The 21,056-nt window shown below is 34.4% G+C and overlaps 1 protein-coding gene across 4 annotated transcripts in view; it reads right to left on the bottom strand.

Annotated features, from left to right (window-relative positions):
- LOC144963106 (cytoplasmic dynein 1 heavy chain 1-like) overlaps window positions 1-19,264 on the bottom strand; it is a 73,448-nt gene extending 54,184 nt beyond the window's left edge. For all 4 annotated transcript variants that reach the window (XM_078896760.1, XM_078896762.1, XM_078896761.1 and 1 more), the window contains exons 1-25: window positions 18,538-19,264; window positions 17,204-17,300; window positions 16,592-16,765; window positions 15,289-15,454; window positions 15,004-15,093; window positions 14,498-14,684; window positions 14,122-14,342; window positions 13,152-13,202; window positions 12,418-12,587; window positions 11,816-11,966; window positions 11,469-11,560; window positions 10,683-10,899; window positions 10,339-10,425; window positions 9,559-9,714; window positions 8,696-8,824; window positions 8,121-8,255; window positions 7,404-7,559; window positions 7,052-7,231; window positions 5,757-5,912; window positions 3,236-3,382; window positions 2,860-2,997; window positions 1,199-1,302; window positions 923-995; window positions 600-710; window positions 154-273 (exon numbers count right to left, since the gene is read on the bottom strand). In XM_078896760.1, coding sequence (XP_078752886.1) covers window positions 154-273; window positions 600-710; window positions 923-995; window positions 1,199-1,302; window positions 2,860-2,997; window positions 3,236-3,382; window positions 5,757-5,912; window positions 7,052-7,231; window positions 7,404-7,559; window positions 8,121-8,255; window positions 8,696-8,824; window positions 9,559-9,714; window positions 10,339-10,425; window positions 10,683-10,899; window positions 11,469-11,560; window positions 11,816-11,966; window positions 12,418-12,587; window positions 13,152-13,202; window positions 14,122-14,342; window positions 14,498-14,684; window positions 15,004-15,093; window positions 15,289-15,454; window positions 16,592-16,765; window positions 17,204-17,300; window positions 18,538-18,781 — 3,552 coding nt within the window. In that variant the 5' untranslated portion in view covers window positions 18,782-19,264. The remainder of the gene's footprint in view (window positions 1-153; window positions 274-599; window positions 711-922; window positions 996-1,198; window positions 1,303-2,859; window positions 2,998-3,235; window positions 3,383-5,756; window positions 5,913-7,051; window positions 7,232-7,403; window positions 7,560-8,120; window positions 8,256-8,695; window positions 8,825-9,558; window positions 9,715-10,338; window positions 10,426-10,682; window positions 10,900-11,468; window positions 11,561-11,815; window positions 11,967-12,417; window positions 12,588-13,151; window positions 13,203-14,121; window positions 14,343-14,497; window positions 14,685-15,003; window positions 15,094-15,288; window positions 15,455-16,591; window positions 16,766-17,203; window positions 17,301-18,537) is intronic.
- Between the last annotated feature and the right edge of the window lie 1,792 nt (window positions 19,265-21,056).

Below are 21,056 nucleotides of genomic sequence, written 5' to 3'. Positions count from 1 at the left end.
GCTGGTAAAATAAAGATTATAAAAATTCTGATAGATTATCATATTAAAAAAAAAAAAAATAAAGAAAGACATTGACTGAACGGTGAGATACTGTCAGGAAATAAATAGAGTAGCCCAAAGAACGAGAAAAATTATGTTATGTACATCACTAACCTCCACTTGTTTTTCCCATGATTTCACTTTTCTCTTGAGAGCTTGGACATGGGTGATAAGTCCTACAGCTTCAGATGTGTTTGCAGTGTCAATGGACTGGGACTCAAGGTCTGTGCGGGACTACAAAATGTAAACATGATGTTGATAGTATGATGATTGAAAATATCCATAATAAAAATCTTTTTAAAAATTGAGAAAAGTTTGGCTCTCACTAGCATTTTAACTGAAATACCCAAATGGTAAAGGTGTTGCACTGCATCTTATTTAGAAAAAGTTTTTTGCCATGAGCGAGATAATCACTACAGATGATTCTTGATATTTGCATAAGTTGGATGGATAAATATTCTTATCTACAAACACTGGCTATTAAACATCAAAACATCTTTTTATAATACTATTTATCTAAAAAACAAAAAACAAAGATATTTTCTTTTTCATCTTCTTACTTTAGAAACTTGGGCATGGAATTCTGTCATTTCATTTCCAAGGAGTGTTCCAAACTTGCTTAGGACTTCCTTGTGCCAAGAATCATACTTCAATGACACCTTGGACTGAACCTGGAAGACAGGGCAATCCGATATAATTTTCATTTTCAATATAAGTTAACGGTTATGATCTTTCTTTTTAAAAAAATAAAAATCATGATTTGATTTTCTCAAATAAAAAATAAAGTCAAAAGAAAAAAAAAAAAAAAAAATATATATATATATATAAATGAGAAACATAAAATTTCAAGCTGTAAAATTCAATTGAATGGAAGGAAAATTACCTTAGCAAACTGGACAATGAGAGGTCCCATCTCTTTCTGAGTTTCTGATGTGTCAAAAGTTTTACGAGAGGCTCTGTGGATATTAAAATATACAAATTAAAAAGATGAAATGTCATGTTTATCCTTTACAAATCATCCCCTTTGATTCTAATGTGTTTTCCGAATAGTAAAAAATATGGTACTTTTAAAATGAGGTATTAACAGTTTTAATGTCTTATAACAAGTGCCATACTCATTCTCGCCATCAAGCAGTGAATAAATCAGTGAAAATCTTACTTGATGTCTTCCAAAGTCTTCATCCACTTGGCCATGTTGTCACCCAGACGGCTGTACAAGACATCTGGATTCAGATCCCACAGAGATTGGTATCTTAGCCACACCTATTTTTTTTTTAAATAAAAAGAGTAAAAAATGTGTGAGCGCAATAAAAAAGTTGATTCCAGTAGTATTTCAAGGTTAATAAGTACAACAACCAATCAGGGGAATTCTAGTTGCAGAGATTATCCTTATACGAGGGCTCTTTCATAATTAACCAAAAAATGCCTGTAAAATCTGCGTTTTTTATGCTATCAACAAAATTCTTGCACGTGTTCATACCTTGACTCGTCCTTCATTTCTCTACGTAACAGCCAAGTCTGACGACACACTTCTGCCAACGCCGCACCATGGAATAGATACCCTCTCGGAAGAAATTTCCGTCAAGGTTTTGTAGACATTTCCGCACATGGTCAACAAGCTCTTCATCGACATCAAAGCGCTTTCCTGCCAGCTCACGTTTCAGTGGCCCAAAGAGGTGATAATCAGATGGTGCGAGGTCTGGACTGTGTGGTGGGTGTGGCAAAATCTCCCATCCATATTTCTCTAGCCAACCTTGCGTCACTCGTGCTGTGTGGGGTGTAGCGTTGTCGTGTTGCAAAATGACCCCGTTGGTCAACTGCCCTGGGCGCTTTCTGCGAATGGCCTCCCTAAGCTTGTCAAGAGTTTGGCAGTACCTTGCAGCATTGATTGTTTCTCCAGGTTGTAAGGTTTCAAACAGAATAACACCACGACTGTCCCAGAAAACAGCTCCCATTATTTTCTTTGCTGACCGCATGACTTTGAATTTCTTAGCGACAGGTGAGGATGGATGTTTCCATGTCATTGAATCTTGCTTTGTTTCTGGGGTGCAGTGGTGCAACCAAGTCTCATCACCGGTGACTATGCTGTCAAGAAAAGTCACGTCGTACCCTAGAAAGTCTCCGCCGGCGTTGGCAGTATGCCCGTGAACCCTGCGTGAGCTCTTGCTTCTTCTCAAAAGTTCCCTGCAGATGTCCAATCTTTGTTCTTTATGATTGTCTGTCAATTGCTTAGGAACCCATCTTGCGCTGACTTTTCTGTAGCCAAGTTCATCAAATACAATTCTATGGGCAGAAGTTTCCGAAATTTCAAGACTGCTTGCGATTTCATGAAGTTTCAACCTCCTGTCTTGACGAATAAGCTCATCAACTCGATTCACATTGTCTTCTGACGTCGCAGTTATCGAACGCCCTCTCCCTTCCCTGTCTGTCAAGTCAGAATGGCCGGCTTCAAACAAATTACACCAGTGATAGACTTGTGTACCTCTTATAACATGCTCACCATATACACTCTGAAGTTTTTTTTATGAATTTCCGTAGGATTCAGACTTTTGGCGTTCAAAAAACGTTTGACAGCTCTGATTTCCTCCTTTGACCAAGTTTCAAGGTGGGCCGCCATCTTTAAAATCGTCTAGAAATTCATTGTGCAAAATGATGCACTTCATAATTTCTGGGAATATCCGTAAGGAAATAAGGAATATCATGTCGTTTACAGAATTAAAAAATCTCCACTGGTTGCTGAGCAATGGGCATTTTTCGGTTATTTCTGAAAGAGCCCTCGTATAAGCCCTCTAATCTTTCTAAATATAAATCATGACTTACATTGATGTATTTCTTGAATTCTTCCATCGTTCTTTGAATTGCTGAGTAAGCACCCTCAAGAATGATTGAACCATCAGGCAATTTGGTAAGAACACTGCAGTAGGAGGAGTCTCTTTCAGAGTCTGATTGCAATCCAACCTAGGTAGTACATGAGAAAATTTATCAGGAAACAATATCGCAAAACATTCATTGACTTTGAATGAATTTTAAACCTAAATGATGGTATTTCATTTTTCAATAAATATTTATTGATCATTGTCAATGTTTCAAACCAAGGAAAAATATTTCCTGTATTTTAATATTTCAGTCTCATTTATCAATTGGTCAAAAAATTACTTTTAGTCAATACAATATGACTCGAGGCTTATGACAGTACCTGATAACGTGAATGTTGAATGCGAGGCAAGCTTGTGATAACAGCTTCCCATGCAAACAATTCTTGTAGAATGTTGAATTGAGCTTCCTCAACTGGTGGGTTGACATACATGACTTGGTTAGTGATGCGAAGTTCATGGACTTGACTCTGAAAATGGGATAATTGAATCATTATGAAAGTGCCATAATTCCATGTGTAAATTCTTCCTCATGAAAAGTAAACAATTTTTAGTATCATATCAGGTTCGAGTGGGTTGTCTTGACCTTAGTTATATATATATAGCTATACCATAACTGCCGGCTTTACAAATAATAACTAAATCAAAATGTTGCTCTAATACAAAATGCAGTAAATAATTGAACTGGAAGTTTGGACTATTTTTCCATGTTCTTGATTTAATGCGCATCCAGTTCTACTTGTATTTGTTACACCCTAGAGGATTTTCATATCTTTATTGTCTGGATTGATTCCAATGCTGTGACTGTCATTTGAGATTAAGTTTGATGCAACAGCCTATGATATAATATAAATCCATATCTTAAAACATGTTTTGGAATGCATGCAATGACATTCAGTTTGGAGACAAATTATGTGCGGCATCAATTTTTTTAAAACTATCCCTGACCACTTTCCTCTAAATCAAATCAAGTGTGAGCAATAAAAAGAGGCAGGTACAGCTCAAGTAACAAAAATGATCAAATCGCAAAATAGTGAGTCCCCTATCATGGCTTGTACACTTGAGCAGGTTGCTGGTCAGCTATCTCCTTGTCACAATCCTCTGTGGTGCATATGAAGTCTGTGTTGTATTTAAAATCACTTCTGGCCAATCTTAGATTATTCAAATATGTCATTCTCTGTCTTCCTCTAGCTCTCTTTCCTTTGATCATCCCAGATGTTACCAACTTTTCTATTCTGTCTCTCCTCCACACATGTCCCAGAAACCGTAACTGCCTCTTTCTGATGATATCCATCAGTATTCTTCCTCTTCTCATCCTATACTTGTCTGTCCATGATAAATTCTTCTATCCATTCACATCTCAAATGCCTCTAACCTCCTAGTGCATTCTTTGTCAAGCGCCCAAGTATAAAAGGGAACTTACAACATGTTTCCACTACTTTCATTCTGGTCTTCAAATTTAGGTTGTTGTTCGAGACAACTGGACGCATTTTATTAAACGCATTTTTTGCTAGTGCTATTCTTTGTTTTATATCCTCTATGTCTTGTGTGTTATGGGTAATGTAATGATAGTAGCCTAAATATTTAAATTTCTTTACTTGTTTGATGGAATCTCCTCTACTTGACAAGTGAAAGGTCCTGTTGTTGCATTCTTTGAGACCACCATGCATTCGGTTTTAACATTCAGTTTCAGGCCCATCTCTTCACTTTTGCTCACCAGTATATCTAAAATATTTTGTGCAGTTTCTGGAGAGTATTCCATCAGAGTACTATCATCTGCGTATCTTATGTTATTCACATTCTGCCCCCCAACGACAGTGCCTTTCATATCTTCAATTCCTTTGAATATTGTTTCACTATATATGTTAAAAAGGTCCAGTGACAAGACGCAACTTACTCCCTTCTCGATGTTAAAGAAGTCAGACATTTCGTTATCAAGTTTGGTAGACGTTGTTTGATTCCAGTATAAGTTTTTCACAATTTGAAGCATTTACTGTCTACTCCAATCTTTTTTAAGATTTTGAAGAACATTCCGTGTTGTACTGAATCAAAAGCTTTGGAATAATCAATGACGTACAGATAAACACAGATAAAGTGATTTTTGTTTTTCGATTGGCCGTTACATTATTGTTTTCAATGTAAAAATTGCATTTACCGTATCTTTTCTTTATCGAAACCAAACTGCTTGTCACTTTTCTCTGGAGAGTTCTTGCTCCTCATTCTTTTCATAAGTATTCTTAGTATAATATAAAGAAACATCACACACAACTCAGTCAAATTAAACTGCAATAATTCAAACTCTCCTAATAACAATGATGGAAGGAAACTGAAAATACATAGAACACATAGAATATACGTACTTTAAACCATTTAGGTAACTTTGAAAACATTATTCAAGAAATGAATAAGTTCCAAATTAACATCCTTGGTATCTCAGAAACGAAATGGAAAGGAGTAGTAGTGAAAGAGGATGATTTTGTACTGTGTTGTGCACGTGGAAAACATCAAGAAAAAAAAGTTGGAATTCTTTTAGACAACTCAACATCAAAGTGTTATTATTTAGATCATGTTGCAATCTCATAAAGAGCTATTTTAGTAAATTTGAAAGGAAAACCATCTAATGTTAATATTATTCAAAAATACACCCCAACATCAGACAGTGATGAAAACACAATTGAGACATTCTATCAAGATATGGAACAGGCAATAAAGCAATATAAATCCAATGAATTTGTTTAATAACTGGTGACTTCAATGCTAAGGTTTGGTAACGAGAGTTGAAAATATCATTGGCCCCCACATAATAGGTACCCTTTGATTATATAAAAGACCTAAACTAAATACCTTGATCTTTGGATCCCCTCCAGGCTTGTGAGCTGGTTGTTTTGGTTCATCATCTGTGTCCATGGAACGATCAACTGTGCTTTCCTCTTGGCCAAGCAGGGCCTGAGTCCAGGCTTTCAAGCCTGCTTGCAATCTTCCAGCTAGTTGACCTTCAACCTAAGAAACAAAATTCGTAGTATTTAATTAACTTACAGATATTCACAACTTGAATCTTACATTAATTTCACATTCTTTGCATTACAAGGGTGAGTCAAATAAGCAATGGGACTCTGTTTATTACTTTAAAACAAACTGAATCAAATCTCAAATTAAAGCTTGGCATAAGCCAAGTAGAATGCTACTTCTCTGCCTCTCTCGATAGCCACAGTCTATCTTTCTGTAAGGCAATGTATTCTGTCCTCATAAAACTGAGTTGACTGAATTTTTAGCCATTTTTCACTACTGTCTTGGCTTCTTCATCAACTTCAAAGTGATGTCCCCTCATTGCCTCCTTCATTGGGCCTGAAAGTGTCAAGTCTGGTAAATACGGAGGGTGAGACAGCAGTGTCCATCGATTATCTCCCTTTTCTTGACCCTTTTGTGTGTGTGTGTGTGTGTGTGTGTGTGTGTGTGTGTGTGTGTGTAAGGACATATTCATAGAGAAACAGTTGTACCTACTATCTCATCAAGAGAAATTCTTCTATCATATCTGATCAATGCTTCTGTCTTTATTTGATTCACTGAGTTGACACTGCTTGGACGGCGATCATCAAAAAATTGTCAGATAAAGACATGGTTGAGCAGGTTTCATATTAGATGTCTGAATGCACGTTCAACTCACCTAAAAACAATGCCTCTACAAAATGACTTGAGTTTTATACACTTTCCCAAGGTGTTTAAAATGTTACTCAAGGTTTCTTCTTCGAAAACAAGAAATCCAATGACAGCTTCCTGTCGCTGACGGGCATTCATTGGGGCAGCAATTTTGAAGTGCCATAACTTTGTCAAAATTTGACAGAATTAAAATTTTCAACTTTTGGTTTAAAGAGTACATGTGTAAGTTTAATTGAGCCAAATATGACGTCACATGAAAAAGAATTGAACTCAGGAGGTCATTTGTCTCATAACTTTTTGATTCACTCTCGTATTTTTATTTTTTTATATATGTTTTTTATTAGAACATTTATTGTTTTCAGGACTTACAGATTCAACTAAACAGAAAAATGTTAATGTTCAATATTTTAAGGTATATTTAATGACAGACTTAAACCATCGATGACCAAATGAATATTAGTTTTATCAAATCTTCACCATACCTTTTCATCAAGCTGTGCAACCCATTGGGGCAAATTGGAGTATGAGCGCAGACTGAGATTGTCCACTGTTTTCTGGATCTTAGCAAGAATTTCTCTGAAGACAGAGGCACTGTAGTTGGAAGTTTCCAAAGCCCTGATCTCAACATCAATCTCCTCCTCCATTGCCAACAGATCATCAACCTAACGGAAAAAAAAAGAAGAAAAAATATATTAAAGTTCGTTTACTTTATTTTCTAAAAAATAAAGGTCTCTATTATTATTTGTAAAATAAACAAGATAATTTCTTGATTTGAGATTCATTTAACAATTGATCGGAAATAGTTTCAAGCCAATAGGTCTAAAAAAAGCATACCTTTTCTTGGAAGTTGATAACTGTGTCAGCCAGCCGTTGTACATAAGGATCAAGTTTGTAGGACTCCCATTGCAAACCACAACCCTCTGCAATCAATGTTTGGACTTCCTTGCGCATTCCAGCAATCAGAAGTTTGAGTGAATCCTTGTTCTCAATCTACAATAATATTAACAGTAATAATAATAATAATAATAATAATAATAATAATAATAATAATAATAATAATAATAATGACGAAATAAATATATGAATAAATAAATAAATAAGTAATTAATAAAAGAGTAATAAAAATAAATTACTTTTTTTAAACATAAGGATCAAATATGTGCATTAGAAGAACAAATTTAAAATGAGTGGGTTAAATTTTTAGCATCCTACATTAATTGTGTTTTCGAATCATTTCTATTGTTAAAAAATAAGGATTACCATGTTCTTTCACAACAAAATTTCTCAGAGAAGTCTTTAAAAAATTCCTTTACTTGGAATCCATTCTAGATTCAATATATCCAATATATACAAGATAAGTTTTGACAGTGCCCTTTAAAACGTGTGATCCTTGCAAGGTTCATGACAATAAGTAATCTGAGCATGCTTGCCATATCTCAAGGAACTTCTTGTAATATATCGAGGTAAACCAAAAAATTATATATTTCTATAGTTTCACAAACATTACCTGTAAAATATTAACACTAAAAACATCTTCAAAGAAGTCTTCACCTTTTTCAGTGTCTTGTCATAGGACTGAACACTTTCCATGAGAGAGATGGCAAATGGGTACAACTGGTTAGCCTGATGGGCTTTGTTAACATTGGCAAGTGGAACTCGATGACCTAGCCATCGGAGATTGCGAACCTGTTGATGACAAAACATTCAAATCAAATTTAATATGGAATACATATTTCACTTTTGATCCTATGAGTACCGATTAAAGGAAATCAATATCTGAATAAAGAATTTAAGAATTTCACATCAAGCCAGGTCCAAGATCCTTACATCTAACCCTACTTTTCAAAGTAAAAAAAAATATGTTAATTATTTGAAATGGAGAACAATTAATTAAAAATATATATGGGTGAAATGGATATACAGACATCCGGATATACAGATCTAAATATCTAAATCCAAGATTTGTTATGAAAGTATAAGGATCCATGGTTTTGAATGAAAATATTGATAACTGCTCAGCATGTAATTGAAATAAGTAAATTTTAATATGGTCATCATTAATTTCTGCAACCTGAGCATTCAAGAGCACTGGAAATCACTAAAGAATAATAAATATGCTTTTTTACCTCCTTTGACAGCTGAATGATCTCCCTCTGGAAGTTGACGCCAAGTTTCAGCATGTTGTTTTTGTTGGGCACCCTGACACTTGTGATCAGGTAGATTTTTCCCTGTACAGTCAATTGCTTGTTTTGAACCTGGGGAGACAACGACAGTGTCAAATGATGACGAAACGTGGATTCAAGTATATTCCTGGAAAATCTTTCAGGACAGTATTCATCGTGATAACAATTGGTATCACAAAAATTGCTTACATGTTCTGTTGCCAAAAATCGGAACTAAAAAGAAGTTAATAATCATTCAAAACAGAATTGAAATTATGTTTTAAATAAAAAATTATATAATATTGCTGGAGTGTGTATTAAAGGAAGAAGACCAGTTTATGCTGATTGAATAGCATCATCAAACATCATGAGTTCTGGCTAATCAGTCGTATTATTTACATGATTAGCTTTATTTCAATATCTATTCAATTATCATTACTTTTTCATCTGTCTATTCATTTAACTAGATAGTTAAATCTCTAAATATTTGAAGCTACTTCGATATTTTTATTGTTTTATAACAACAGACTTGATATTTCAAGGTCAATATCTGTATGGATTGATTATGAAGCCATAAAATTATAAGATTGGAATCAATAAATAAATACATAAATGAATACTAGATAATAAAATGTTTAAAAATAATAATCAATAAAATATCACTTTACACATTTATTCTTTTTGCTCTCAAAATTACTGAATATATTGAAGGAGTATGGAGAGTACCTGCAAAACGCTAAATATCAATACCATTACACATTTGCCCATTTAATCAATAAATAAGTATAATAAATAAGTACCTTAAAAAATTAGTCATCATTACCTACCTTGCGAGTCCACTCATTGAACAGCTCTTGAGTGTTCAGTTTCATCTTAAAGCTGTCACCATCAGCCTTCAGCTTTTGTCCATCCACATGGTTCTCCCATCCTTTCCCAAGGACATCTTCCACACGTCGCATGTAGGCATTCAGTTGACGCTCAATCTATTTTTAGTATAGATCATTGTGAAAGTAACTGTTTTTAGTAAAAGAGTCAATAACTTTTCTGAAGATTGACCTGATTGATCATTCTTTAATGATCAAACTAGCAAAATGCTTCAGATATTTTTCTTTTTTTTTTTCACTTAAACCAATTTCCTTCATTCAAGCAGAGTATTATTGTCTAATGTTTTAATATGAATATATCAAATTGATTTTTACCCCTCTTAAGTTGTCATAGAGTTCTGGGATACTAAAAAATCATTTTTCTTTTTGTTTATTGCTTTAGGTCTCTTCCAACACAAATGAGGTTATATGAGAGACCGCTGAAACAAAAAAACAAGCAATCTAACAAAAATAGTACAAATGTAAATCAAAATCATAACCTAAAGATATAAGCTAAATTATAAATAACCAAGAACAAACAGGCAGAAGATTTACAGAAAAAAAAATATCCCCTGTCAAAAATACAATCACAAACCAAAGAAGCAGGATAGGCTAGTAAAGAGAAGAAGAAACGACATCACTATCGGATCGTACACCCATGCGAACATCATAGGTATATGATTCAAGGGTGATGCTCCCATCCAACCACCCGCTAAAAAATCATTGAACACACTAGATACATACCTGACGTGCCCAAATGATTGATCCTGAGACTGGTGGGAAATCACGAACTTTACTCATGTAACAAGCTTGGTTTTGAGCATACTGGACCTGCAAAGACAAATATTACAATTTTTAAAGCTAAAAGGTTCCTGACACAATTGCTTTATACTATTTGATAGGTTTCAGAACAAGTCAATATTTACAACTTCCTCACAGCTGTGACCTCAAGTAAATCTGCACCATTTACAATGTAATATATCTACAGCATCCACAACAAAAGTGAAACTTATAGTTGTTAAAGTGTATTCTTTTTCACACAACAAAATGTTGAATAATTGCTGGTGCAAAATTTTTAAATGACAAACCTTGAACTTCTCGTGAAGAGACTCAATGTCATCTTTCACTCTCTGAATCAGCTGAGTCTGGTATTCCCTGATTGCACCTCGAATGTGGGGACGCACAAACAATGCATTGAAGCGAGAGAAGATACGGAACATTTCATTGGCATTTCTTGCTGTTCCAAGCTGATCTCTCAGGCGAGCTGTGATCCTTGTCTCCACTCTATCAATACGTTCTTCATATCTAAACAAAGTGTGCATGAATTTTTTTTTTAAAGCAAGTAGAGGATGTATCTAAACAGAATATTAAAATGCCTATTCAAAACATGAACTGGAACAGAAAACTAACATGTCAATTAACAAAAATAAATTAATTTCTTCAGGTATTCACAAATACAACTGCTTGAAACTAGACTTATCCTTTGCAAATTATTTCAAATAAAAATATGGTGATTAAATATTTTCACAAAAAAACTATTAAGCTTTTGTCCTACACTTTAAAAAATCACTGCCTGACATTTCCTGAAGGAACAGAGGGAATACAGACACTCACTAACCAAACGCACTGCTTCAAAAAGAGTCATCTATGTTGCTAAATATACAAATAAAAAATTGTTAATTTGCCCAAGATCTGAAGTAAAATCAACAACACCAACAACAAAAAACCTAGAATGTTGCTAGGCCTGCAGTACAATCCCTCATTGATATTATAATTTCAAACCATTTGCCTTTCCCCCCTACTTTCATTATTCAATAAATATGAGTAACATAATTAAAAGATTGATCTCTTCAAAGTATTGCAGCATAACAAACCTCTTCACAGCGGCTTCCCATGAATCAGCTCCTTCCTTTGATACATCCATCACATCCACCTCCTTGACATTTTCATATGCTAGATTTACCTCCTAAAAGAAAAATATTAGGATTGGTTTTAAATTTGACAAAATGTATTTAATAAAATGTTTATCTTATAAGATTTACTTAAAATTATGTTAAACAATTACATAATGCAATTTTTCTACATAGAAAACAGGACGTAAAAAGTAAAACCACAAATTAACATTCAGAGTAATACTATTATATTATTATCTTTTGTGTACAAATAAATTTAAAGCAACATCTGAATTAATGACCATGGCAGCAAATGACAAAACAATTACCTCAATGGCATTGGCATCAGCAGTTTCATCAGCAACTGGTTCTCCTTTAGGTTTGGTTTCTTCAGATCCTGGAGATGCTCCTCTCTTTACATTTACAGGCCTCAGAACACGAATGATAACCTGCCTCAACTGCTCATGCTGGCGGCGGAATCTATGAGGGAAACCAATAAATAACTTAGAATTTAATTTCAAAGAAATATGTACCTTTAACCATTTCAAGACCAATTTCATCCGAAATGAGAACTGTAAATTATGACGGAATATAATGATCTAACCATATTACTATTTTTAAGATAAGACAACTCCATTAAAAATAAACACAATTTCCAATTGAATGTTTTAATTTGTCCGAAACTGATTTTGCTATTATTATATCTAACTTTTGTTATCATTATTTCTATCTTATACAATTTACAGGTGAATCAATTCTTATGCATTTATGTAAATATCTTGAATGGAATGGTGCGATTGGATTTTTATCAAATTCTACAAAGAGAAAAAAGAGTTTAATGAGAAAGACAAAGTATGTAAAATTACAAATTTTACTCCAACACATTAAATCAATACAATAAAACTGGCAACTTGAAAAGAATGAGGCATACTTCCGCATATGATCCAGTCTGGCTTGGAGCCGTTTGTGAGCAGGATTCATTCTCCAAACCATACGTAGATGCTCTTCACGCTTCTTCTTCACTACATCTCTCAGCAGCCCTTGGAGTTTGTCAAATTCATTGTCCCATGTTGAGAAGACTTCAAAACTTGCAACCATCACCTAACAACAAATAAAGGCAACCCCTTCCATGTGTGATTTTATCTTAAAGATAACGATCGAATCATTATTTATAAAACTATTTCTAACAGAACAAGGCTGTTAATTTGATTTAACTTTGTAAAAAAGGTTGTTGAGTTGAGATTAGAAAACCTGTGTAATGTACCAGTGACTTATCACAAGTCTATTTAATGAGAGAACTACTATTTTATATGTTTTGGAATATTAGAATAGTATATGAGTAGCTGACTTTCAAAACGATCTATGTCACATCCTGATAGAAAATGGGTTAACAATCTCAATCTATCTTTTGGACTCCATAGAATCACCAGAGAAAATTTGGAGTTTCTAAACACTCAGGGTATTGTTTTACGAGGCAAACAAGACAAGCATTTTCCTCTTCAAATCACTTAATAAGTGACACAAAATTGCGGCATTCTTTGAATGACTTAATCTGCTTTGAAAGGCAGCTACTCAAATAGAAAGTTAAAGATTTTTAAAACAGATAATGAGAACATTCAACACATTTCTTAGAAACATATTTTATCAGCTTCATTCCAAACTCACTTTCTCAAAGTCTTCAAAGGGGATGTGCATCAGACGTCTAGTACTCAGAATCTGAAATCAACATTTAAACAAATTAATAATAAAACAAGAATCTGATAATCTTAAGTTCATAAAATCAGTCACAAAGAAACTCATATCTGCTAGGTGATTATTGTTTGAACCCATTACCCCTTGAATCGCACCCATCATCACCAATTATCAACCCACTCTTGAATCACCTGTCATTGCCCGCTATTACTGCTTCTCATTTTACTTCTTGTAACAACTATAAAATAAACTGGAGAGTATTAAAATATAAAAATAAATAAAATTCCCTTTATTCATCCCATAGGGGAAATTTGTCTCTAGGGTCTATTCCAAGGGAAGACTGGAATAACCCAGGTGTCAGCCGCTGTGCAGCGCCGCAAAATGAGCTAGGGCAAGGTGACTTGCTCAAGGCCACACAGCGCAGCGGCGGGTGATCGAACTCCGTACCTTGCGGGTACGAAGCAACAGTTTTCTGTATTAAATTCCCTTTCATGGAATATAAATTTCGTCCCATAATTCTCCATGATTGCAAATTTACAATCGTTCAAATAAACCGTGAAATTTTTCTTCGTCAAAATGGCGTACAATTTTATGAATGATTTGTTTCGTAACCAACTTGAAGATGATAATATTGATATAAAAGATGGGGAATTTTATGAATTTATTATTTTCCCATCCTTTTTATTTCATTGAAATAGCATGAATAATTTTTAAAACATGTAACACATAATTTATGCGGATTTGCGCTGCTTGATGCAAGGAAATAAGGTAGGATTCTATGACATCATCCAAGGGGCAAAAAGTTAAACAGTTTTAATGGAATTCCACGTTGAATCAAGATCAACAAACTGGCATATATTTATATAATTGGACAATGGAAAGTTTTTATTTGTCATTAAAAGAGATGGCATCAATTAAGCAATTAGACAAAGACAACTATCACCTTGAGCATTTGAGAACTAAGATCTCTTGAAATAGCTTCAACGAGCCTTAGTCCTCTCTGGACTGGGTACTTGGTCGATCGGATTTTACGCAGATGAAGGAAAATGCTTTGTATAGCTTGCTTGATTCTGTCCAGCTCTGTAGCAGCCAAGAGATCATTGGTGGGGAAATCCTTCATTAATTGGTTGTAATCATTTACTGTTGCCATTGCCTGTTTCAAGCCTGAAAAGAGAGTTGAAGTGACAGATAACTTCAAAGGAAGAGGGTGCGGTTTTGAAGAAAGTGGAGCAACACAAATAAAAAGGAGAAGGAATATGTAAGGGAGAGAGAACTATGAAGGCCTTATAAGGTGGTCAGAAAAGGGTAAAGAAAATTACCTGTATCAGAGTCAAAGCTGACAGTAGCATGAAAACGCTTTCCATGCTTGAGAATATCCAAAGTGAGAACAATTTCAATGCTTTCACGCTTTTCCTGGATGCGTAGCAAGGCTCTTTCCAAGTTCAACCAGAAACTGATCTCTTGAAGGGCTGTTCCAGAAGAAGGATCCCGATCCAGTTTTGTCACCTAAAGCAAATGATTTATCAGATAATAATTTTTAATTCTATATGTGGTCATTGTCCATAAAAAAAAATAGCTTAGGTAAACCTACAACTATTATCTATAAGTGCAAAAAAATTAAACCCACTGTTACTAAAATTTTCATGGTTTATTATTAACATGATAAAAATAAATTATCAAAAACATCAAACATTTGAAACTATACAAAATGGAAACCAAAAAAATTAAAACAATAACTATTTTTTTTAAAAAGCAACATCTTTAACATAGATAAAAAAAAATGTATTAAACTTAAATTTCTAAATGAACATAGTATCACAGTCACCTTTTGAATTTCGCGAATCCATCGATTGACACCACTTTGCAAATTGTTCAAGAATTGAGCATCTTCAACTTTGTCTCCAAAATCTTCAACCTATTTAAAAGTAAAAAAGAACAACAGAAAGCACAAATCATCGTCTTTTTTCTTTTAATTAAAAAAAATAATCAACCACATCATAGTTAATCCATAACTTAATGTTAATACAAATTATGAGCAGAAACTATGAAAATTTAAGAGAAGCAACTGTCATGTGAGACTAAGAATTTTGAGTTACAAATATCTACCTACCTTGGGTTTCCTGCTTTCCTCCGAGCACTTCTTGATGACACTGAGGATAACTGGATTGATGGGAAGATTTATCTCTGGAATATCAATATTCTGTTGCAAATGCAACAGTCCCATTTCTAATTCTGCTATCTTTTTCTCCACAGTGGGTGCCATCTTATCTCCATCTCTGAGGGGAAATTTTTTTTTTTAAATAAGTCACATTTCATATTCTATGACTTTGATAAATTGTTAGAATCTCTAACCTCTGTGTATTATTTATTGTTAAGTTGGAAATACATCAATAATAGTGGTAAAATTCAAAGCAATGTTTCTTAATATGAATAGAAAATGAAATATTTCATACTTTTGTTTTTTTTACTTTTCAAAAGAAATAGCACTGAAGCTTCAGGTGTCATCCCCTCATGAAAAAAGAAATAAAGAGCATCCTATATATCCACTCCGTGATGTGTTTTCCTCCATGGGACTTCCAAAAACTATTGTAACTGACAATGGTCTGACTTGGACAAGTTCAGAATTCCAGCAATTCATGTCAGCCAATGGTGTAAAACACAGCACAGTGACGCCCTTTCAGCTGTCCTCAACGTCAAGGCAGAAAGAATGCTACAAACCTTCAAGCAAGCCATGATAAAAATGATGAAGGATACCTTGAAAGAGAAGATGATCAGATTCCTAACTAGATATAAGAGTGCCCCCCCCCCCCCCCCCCAATTCAAAAACTCAAACCCATTTCAATCTTCTGCATCCATCATTGCAAGATCATATCCAGAAACAACAAAGCGCACAAAAGCGTGGACACAACCAACATGCCCATAATCGGGACGCTGGGATGGACGATCCTGTTTTCATCAGAAATTACGATCGCGGTAAAGAAAAATGGGTGCCATGAATAGTTAGTGAAAAAACTGGACCCTTGTCATACTGGGTTGTAACCCCAACTCAAGGTTTTTATAAACCGACACCAGAACCAATGATGGACACAGACATGTGCCAGGATTGAAAGCGAACCAGATAGTCAAATTCATAATAAAAGGAGGACATGAGGGATAGAATAGTAAACAATAGCGCTGAAACAGAAAGCAGAATAGATGACATCATGTGAGAAGTAGGAATAATTAGCACTGACAAGGAAATCAGTGTTGATGTTGCTATAACAGAGATTATTCTTAAAGCAGGCTGCCAGTAATTTTGAGGAAAGCTAAAAGATCAATGAAGCCCCCCGGCTATTCACGGAGCACATGACAGCTTTCTTTGAAATACTCAAGAATGACATGTTTACTGGGATAATCCAAGCAAGGTTACATACCTTTCAGCCTTTCCTGTCTCTTTGATATAGGACTTGAAATAAGGAGCAACGGCATTGCTGATGTAGGCATGCAAAGTTTCATATGGAGAACCATCACTGAAGTTCATCACTCGTAGTTGCGAAGCCAAACTCTTATCTCCTTCCAAGTGTGGTCCCCTCTTGATGAACACCACACTTAAATTCAAATATACATAGAAAGACTTAAAGTTAATTTTTGTTTAAATTGCAACTATATTATACTTTCCAGCATCAAAGTTATCATGTAAACAAAAAACATAAAAAGGAGACTAATTGATATGACTAAATCAAATCACAAATCTATATCAAATCTGATTAAAAGGTCCTTCAACTTTTTTTAACGTTAATATGTTTATATATCTACAGAAACAGTCAAGCATAGTCTGTTGACATGTTTAATGAAAAAAGAAAAGAAATAAGAAAATAACCCAACCTCCACTGCCACGGAAAACTAACAATGAAATAGAATGAGAGAAATATCACTTGGTTATTGACTTTAAAATATACAGATCTCCTGCATGTCTTTATATTCAGAAAGTCGGGATTAATTTATATGCTCTCTCAATCTATATATTAAATAGTTGAGACACAAACCTTGCCATTTTAGAGCTTCCAAAATGAACGTCAGTCGATACAGTATAAGGAACATTGTTTGTGTCTGCATCACCCTCTGTTGGTTCTTCAGACTCTTCTGCAAATAGTAAATAGTAAGTATGTTGATTAACCATGTTAGTTTCGCATTAGTTTCGGAAGCTTAACAGCAATAATGACACTTTATGATTCTTAGTGTATTCAAAAAGGGAAGAGGTAGAAAACATGTTGAGTAACAGATGCAAAGGGAAAATATTCAGCAATCTTCTGTAATTATAATTTACTTATAAAGTAGGTTATTTATTTCCAAAACTTTCAAACTTCATTAAGTAGTTGGGCACTTTTTCATATAATCTTTGTCATCTTCAGGTTGAATCAATAACATACTATCATGAATTTTAATTTCTCTTTATCTCCATCCCTCTTCAATTGTTTTCAGTCTCCATTTGAGTTAAGAAAGTGTTGACATAGTGTGGGTTGCCAAATTGTGAAGTTAAAAATGATTTAAAAGGATCTTATTATGGCCAAGTACATTTCTAAAAACATTCATGTTGAAGGCCTTTAATTGCTCTAATACAAACATCGTTCCAATTTACAATTTTTAGTGGATGGCCTTCATAATTGGAACAATCTATCAAGACTTCACACATCTAGTAACAGTAGTAGTAGTAGATGCAGTAAATATACTGAAAATGGTAAAGGGCATCCTTTCTATTGATTGTCTAAAATCATTCCAAACCAGTATACATTCAAATTAATCACATTAAAATTAAATATAACTAAATGAAAACAATAATGACTGTTGGGAATCAATCAAATCAGTATCACTGCTCAAATTACAATTTCATGATGGTCAGTCAAGGCTTTGGAACAATAATACGGCCCTGCTAATATCCAATGTTTCTTTTTGATTTTTAAACAAAAATGCAAATTAAATGTTGGCTTAAAAAATATAGATATCTAATTACGTGTACCATCATGTGTAACCAATCAGTTGTTGCTTTTTTATAAATAAAAAATAAATAAAAGGACAACTCATTTCGCAAATGAAACTTTATTCAGTAAGAGACCGAACCATGAGAAGTAAGACCAGAGCCTAGCGACTATAGATAGCCTTAGCCTTTTGGCCATGGAGGAGGGTGTGGCACCATTTGATATCAATATCAACAAGAGACAACACAACAAATGATTCAAAGTTATCTTTACTTTTAAAATGATAAAGAGTTTATATCATAATGGATGTTAACGTGATAAAAATATCAACAACATATTAACATTTTGCGGATTTAGTAAATCATTTTCATTTAAGGACGGCCACTATCTACCACTAGACTAACCTTTCGATGAAGGCCTCTGCACTATCAGTGATGACGACTGCGGATCATTCAGAAACTTTTTGATGGCCTCTATATTTTGCTTGTCCGAAACTGCACTTTGAAGAGCTTTCACATCTGGGTCTTCGTCATCGAGAAGGACAGGCACAACTCGCTTGAAATATGCGAGAAATACTGGCAACTCAACGGACTGCACTTCGACTGGGGCAGAGCCCGAGCCTTCTTGCTCTACAGCCGTGTCAGCCATTTCGTTCTTTCCGCAAAGTGGAAAGAGAGGTAAATACCTCAACCTACCAGGTGGTGAAGTGAGTACCTATCCTACTTCAGGTTTCAAAATTTGCAAATGAAAATATGAGTTTACTTTGCAAAACACAAATGTCTATCCTGTCGCTTGAAGTGGTGAGTCAGCCGTCAGTAACAGCTCACTTCCTTACACACAGTCGGCAGAGCCAGCAGACGGAACAAAGGCCAGTTGGTCAGACGATTTTATGTATGAGAACCAAACGAATTACATTTTTCAATAGACAATAAATATTTAGTTCCCTTTAATGGTTCGTTCGCCATGTCCAAACTAATTCAATCTTGTAAATAAGAACACGGATGTCTAAACACATATTATATTAACTTCTTTTTTCCCTTCCATCGTTTATGAGCATCATTTGCGGCTTTTTCTGAAAAGTGGTGTATCTTATACTAGTCAAAGTAATACTAGGCTGCTTGAAGCTGTGTACTGTAAAAAGTAATAAACAAAAATGAATATAACAGCTTCAAAAAAGAACAAAATCCCAAACACAGAATGTTTCGGGCTAAAATCTCTTCTTCAGCCAACAACAAAAAACAATAAAGACATAAATACATTACAGGACCCACAATATAGCTCTGTCGTTGGAATTTAGTAATGTATTTATGTCTTTATTGTTTTTTGTTGTGGACTGAAGAAGGGTTTTGAGTCCGACACGTTCCGTGTTTGGTATTTTGTTCTTTTTTGAAGCTATTATATTCATTTTTGTTTATCTGAATCTGACACTGACGATAAGGCAGAGAGAAAAAACTCGTCTCATTTTTTTTTTCTCTGGCCCCAATATCTGTTTCGAGTTGCTAGAGGTGCCTAAATGAGCCAATAAGATGGAGAGAAAATAAAATGAGTAAATGTGACCCATATAATCAAATCGGGTAATATTTTGTCCCCTTTTATTTGAGTCACATTTACGCACTTTATTTTTCTCTCCATCCTGTCCCAAGTGTTTCACTTGTGTGTTTAACTTAGTTTCTTTAAACTTGAAAATTATTGATTGCTCGAGAAGATTTTGTTCAAATTGAAAATAGCTAAGAAAATAAACAAGCAAAAATTGATTAAATACTGTCATTATTTGGTATATCCTACAAACACCTTTAAATATAACATTGACTAGTGCTGTGGTTTGAAGACTGCTTTATTTCAGATTTGGAAAAGGCCAATATGGCAATCACGGTTATTCCCTTTCGAGAGGTCATCTTGAACTTGCCTAAGTAACCGTGACCGAGACGAAATCGATCATAATTCAGCCTCTCTTTTCTGATAATAGATTAATTGAATCTTTGTAGATTAGTCACCAGACTTTATTTGTTGTGACAGGGGGGGGGGGTGGTGAGCTAGAAAATAATAAATAGGCTCCCAAAGTCTGACGTGTTTTTTTTTGTTTTTTTTTGGTTTTTCTGTTCGTTTGTTTTGGGGTTTTTTTCTGCTACTTACGTACTAATATAACTAAGATTATATTGATTTATTGACACCATCTGGGTTTTAGATATTGACTCATCAAATTGATTTAGTGAACCAAGAATAGAGGGGGGGGGGGGGTTGGTCGAAGAGATTTATTCAATCCAATCAACTCAAATAAATCCTGCTCATTCACATCAGTGAATTGAACCTTTAAAACTTATATCTATACTTAATTAATTCCGATGTATTTCAGATGGATTGCAAATCACCATGCGCTTCACAATAACATAGCAAGAGATACGCTCCTGCTAATTTTACAACCAAAAACGGGTGATCGATGTGATCCCTCAAACTACAGGCCAATGAATCTAACATGAATTCTTTGTAAAAATTTTAGGGAGAGTATAGTTAAAGATAAATGATTATTGACTTTTCTTTAAATCAATCAATTGATTAATAATTGTAAATATGGATTTAGAAAAGGACGTTCTTGATAACTCAGTTATAGCAAGTAATGGATGATTTTACAAGATGTTTGATTTTTTTAGAATACGCAATTTTAATGTTCAAAACTTGGGCTTGGATATAGCGCAAATTCCACTATTGAACTAAAATAAAATTCCCTTTATTCATCCCATAGGAAAAATGTGACTCTCAGGTCTACTCCAAGGGAAAACTGGAATAACCCAGGCGTCAGCCGCAGTGCATCGCCGCAAATTGAGCTAGGGCGAGGTGACTTGCTCAAGGCCACACATTTGAGTGTGTTCCTCTTGTTGGGGACGTGTTTGTGTCAGGATGACACTGATATGATAGTTTGCTTTTG

This window comes from Berghia stephanieae, chromosome 1 (assembly GCF_034508935.2).
Source record: "Berghia stephanieae isolate SIO BIC M18660-M18661 chromosome 1, UCSD_Bste_1.3, whole genome shotgun sequence".
In the NCBI taxonomy this organism is placed as follows: domain Eukaryota; kingdom Metazoa; phylum Mollusca; class Gastropoda; order Nudibranchia; family Aeolidiidae; genus Berghia; species Berghia stephanieae.
This window is presented reverse-complemented; position numbering and strand designations above follow the sequence as displayed.